Source organism: Pterocles gutturalis, unplaced genomic scaffold (assembly GCF_000699245.1).
Source record: "Pterocles gutturalis isolate BGI_N339 unplaced genomic scaffold, ASM69924v1 scaffold9057, whole genome shotgun sequence".
In the NCBI taxonomy this organism is placed as follows: domain Eukaryota; kingdom Metazoa; phylum Chordata; class Aves; order Pterocliformes; family Pteroclidae; genus Pterocles; species Pterocles gutturalis.
In genome coordinates this window covers 41690-45672 of record NW_010115266.1, presented here as the reverse complement: position 1 = coordinate 45672, position 3983 = coordinate 41690, and the positions used below count along the sequence as shown (strand labels likewise).

Here is a 3983-nt window from a genome sequence, read left to right as displayed (position 1 = left end):
AAAAAAAAAATAATATATATATATAATATAGTTAACTACACAAATGAAACCACTCCTAATGTTGCACATTTGTTTTACTAGCAAACTTTTACACAAATAAGCCTGGTTCTAGTAATTAAAATTTAAACAATTAGACAATCTTGGTTCCCCAATCTTTATGAAACTTAATAGGTTTCACAAACTTTATAAGTTTCATAAATAAGCTACTGCAAATCAAAGAAGTGAATACTATTGAAACAGTTAATTTTGTCACAGTTTATGAATGCATGATGCCTACAAGATCACAGTCCCTTCAAATTACACATAGTTGTTAACAATGCCTATCCTCATACAGGCTTATCCACATACTTGCAAACCAATCAGTTTTAGCAATATCTATGCTTTAAAATACTCAACTCTAAAAAAAAAGTACCTACATCCTGTCAAACTATACCCTCTAAAACACCTACAGCTATCCCTTTCCTTACTGCAACTTCATAATTGAAGAAAAGCCTACAACAATATTTATAGAAGCATGCTTTGTTCATTGAATGGCTGCTTCAAAAATTTTAATTTCCTTTCCTGTGCAGATGTGCACAAAACTTGGCACACAAAGTTCAGCCTCCTAAACACAAAATTAATAAATTATGCACCACCTGACAGTTAGATTGTAGTGCTGGACAAAATGTAGGAAACATCTTTCTTGGTTAGTTTGTTGTAAAGCACATCCTGACATCTGACAAATAGGCAATACCCAAAGCAAAATTACATCTGCACAGACCACAGAGTAGAATAGTGAAGGACATTTGCCATTTAAATAAGCAAGTTTTCCAAATTTGTGCAATTTCAGGTTTGTGTTACCAATGCAACCAGTTATGAGCCAAACTGTATTATTCCAATATATCTTTGTCATTGCATTATGTAGCTGAGCTGTCTACCAGTTAAATAGCTACAAATAACAAGAAAATAAAAATATTTCACCTCTTCAGAATGGTATATGCTAAAAAATCATTTTTGCTTACTCAAGAAAAAATAGTATTATTGTAATTTCTTACTTGGTGAGAATTCAAGACTAACAAATAACAATGAACAAATCTTCCTACACTATTTAAATCAGCTGATAAATGAGGCTTTAAAAACAACTGAAAAAGACAGTATAGGGCAGTGAAGTGCAAGATTCTCTGAAATATTCTATTGTACCTCAGAGTAGAACCCACAGGACTTTGGTTTTTCCATGTAACAAGTTTCCAGTAACTCTTACTTCATATTTTGTTTAATCTGAATGCTGTACCTTTTTCCTATGCACTTTGAATGCAGAAGGCTTCCATCTAGCACAGCTGCAGCTCCCCACTTCCAACAGAGCACAATGAAACCCCCCGTCCCTCTCTTCCCAGATGACAGACATCCCAAGCTCATCTCTCAAGCTAGCTCCAAAAGCTTCCCACAGCTTCCTCTGCATGATATCAGATTTCAATTTCCTTACGGAAAATAAAAGCTTGTGACAAAGATGATCCTCATTATTGGCCATTCTATGTATCTCCCAGGGATGTGGGAAACTTACCAAAAAGCTGAGAAGGGTTCGTGTTAGTGGCTTTTTCGTAATTAGTAAGTCCTTCATAAATAACCTTCCCAACTGCAGCATAAAGGCACTCCAGCTCTTCATATTTTGAAGCTACACTTGAGGTACCTGCAGAGTTTAGAGAGTCGTGTTTACTTTTGGTACATTAGCCACAGAAGAGGCAAGGAACAGCTACACTGCGAACATACAGCCATCTATACCATCACCGGAACTTTATCTTGCTAATAAACCAAGGTAGCACAAATAGATCTCTCATTTATATAAACCTCTTTATTATACAACCCGTGTGTCTTCTGTAAGAGTGCACCACTACTTCTAAATGATTCATTTACATAAGAAGTCCTAGATTACCAATTTTTTTTAAGAAAATATTACCTAAATTAGTTTATATTAAGGCACGGCATATTACCTATTGTCTTTTTTTCTTTTTTTTTTTTTTACACTATCTTCCTTTCTTGTTTTAGCAAAACAGCAAAGCTTAACAACTAAAAAAAAAACTAATTGCACTTCTGAAGCTGAAAAATTGCAAAAATACATTAAATTTATAGCATGCATTTCTTGAACCAAAGTTATGACAGCCACAGCTTATTAAGTTTTTATGTCAAAGGATAATGATGTATTCCACATGATTACTTATTTCAGCTTTTGTTTTTTTAAGCAGAGGTTGAAAGTGCAAGCTAAAATGGACCATTAAATGCAGGAATCATAAAAGAGAATATTAGCACATTCCAAAGAGTGTCTTCACCCTGCCCTTCATCACTTAAGTTATGAAGCAATAAAGGATAAAAGGAGGAAGACAATACCACATACTTGGTTCTTTTTTTTTCCCATCAAGCGAGAAAGCAAACTGTGGACCGCCCTCAAAACTTTGGTGTTTCCGCAAGTCATACAGGCAGCTACACCTCGTTGCAGGGGTTTGAAGCTGCTCAGGATAGCAGGGGGCTGAAGTACAGTCAACAGGAAACTTAGGACCTCTAAGCCAGTGCAGATGTTGGCAAAGTTGGCCTGATTGGGTTGTTCCTAAAGAGAACACATACAAAAAGGCAGTGAGTGGGGGAAATCACACAAGCACTACACAGGTTAGTAAGACCAGATCAAACCTGTTGAAAACCTGCAATAAGGTTGAGGTTTCTACACTAGTGATGTTTCATATCAATCTTCTGGATAAATCATGCAATATACAACTGTAAAATACAAGGCACTGTAAAATCTCTACTCATAAAAATGTTATTTAAGCTTTTACAGTATGTTCGTTCTGGTGTTTTTTGTGGTCCTCAGTTTTGGAAGTTGCCTGCAACCTTGCTGGTTAGAAATGCTTTTGACAGAGGATGTTTTATCTCTTTGTCAACATCTCTCTGTTCCAGAAAGGGAGGGCAATGCTGGTCTGTATATAACATGCAGCTCTTCTTCAGCAGCCAGCACGTAGATACTCACAACTTTCTCTGTCTTCAGAGGAGAGGAATCACTCAAAGTCATGATTTTCTTGATGTTACTGCACAGCCTCCGTCACCTGGCACTTAAACAGCTTTGCAACTGTGTAAGTGAGGAAGATGAGTAGGAGGTAATCATTGTACAACAATGGTCAGAACTGACTGCAGTTCCTCCTGTTGTAGGCTATCAAATGCCATCAACAGGAAAAAAAAATATCATTTTAATGTCAATTTTCACTCAGGTTGCACACTACTTGGGAAAAGATGAGTAAAACAACAAATATTAGCTCCCTGGAACACTATCAACGCTTATAAACCCAAAACAAACAGAGCCACACCAAAAACTCTTCCAACAGGAGAGAAGGATGAAATTAGATGCTTGCCCATTCAAGGACCATCTCCATAAAAGTATAGCACACGTAGTTAAACAATTGGAAAAAATGGGCCACAGCAAGTTTTCATATAAACTTAAGACATTGTAAAGTTCACGAAAGTAGGATACATTACTCCTTTATTCAAAGAAACAGACATCAAGGGAGTTCCTAAAAATTTAACACGGTAAGATTGCTAGTGCTATTTAATAGTATGATACAAATAAAATAGGTGTAGAAAAACTTATTATACAGCAAAGAGCATATAAATAGCACACAGATGATAAGCAAAATATGTTGTATCATCAAATAAAGGAAGCTAGCCTTTTAGTGAATTTCATGTTACCATAACACAGTCAAAACCAATAAAAAAATCAATTTCAGGAACTAATAAAAAACTATTTCAATTTGCAAAACTTCCTACTCACAAAAAAAACCCCAACACACCGCCACCACTACCCCCAACCAGTAAGCCATCCAAACAAGCAAACTACAACTTATTTCAAAATCAAAATAATACAGGAAGTTACTCTACCTGCTTCTAAGTCTATTTTAATATTTGTAAGTACTGCACCTATAAAAACGATTACCACTGACGCAATTTTCATGCTTAACAATTTACAT

General features: G+C 35.7%; 1 protein-coding gene across 1 annotated transcript in view; it reads right to left on the bottom strand.

Moving 5' to 3' along the window:
- Window positions 1-1540: 1540 nt before the first annotated feature.
- TRRAP (transformation/transcription domain-associated protein) overlaps window positions 1541-3983 on the bottom strand; it is a gene marked incomplete at its 3' end in the record, with an annotated part of 43696 nt that continues 41253 nt past the window's right edge. Inside the window, exons 44-45 of the mRNA XM_010075121.1 lie at window positions 2365-2578; window positions 1541-1666 (exon numbers count right to left, since the gene is read on the bottom strand). Of these exons, the coding sequence (XP_010073423.1) occupies window positions 1541-1666; window positions 2365-2578 (340 nt within the window). The remainder of the gene's footprint in view (window positions 1667-2364; window positions 2579-3983) is intronic.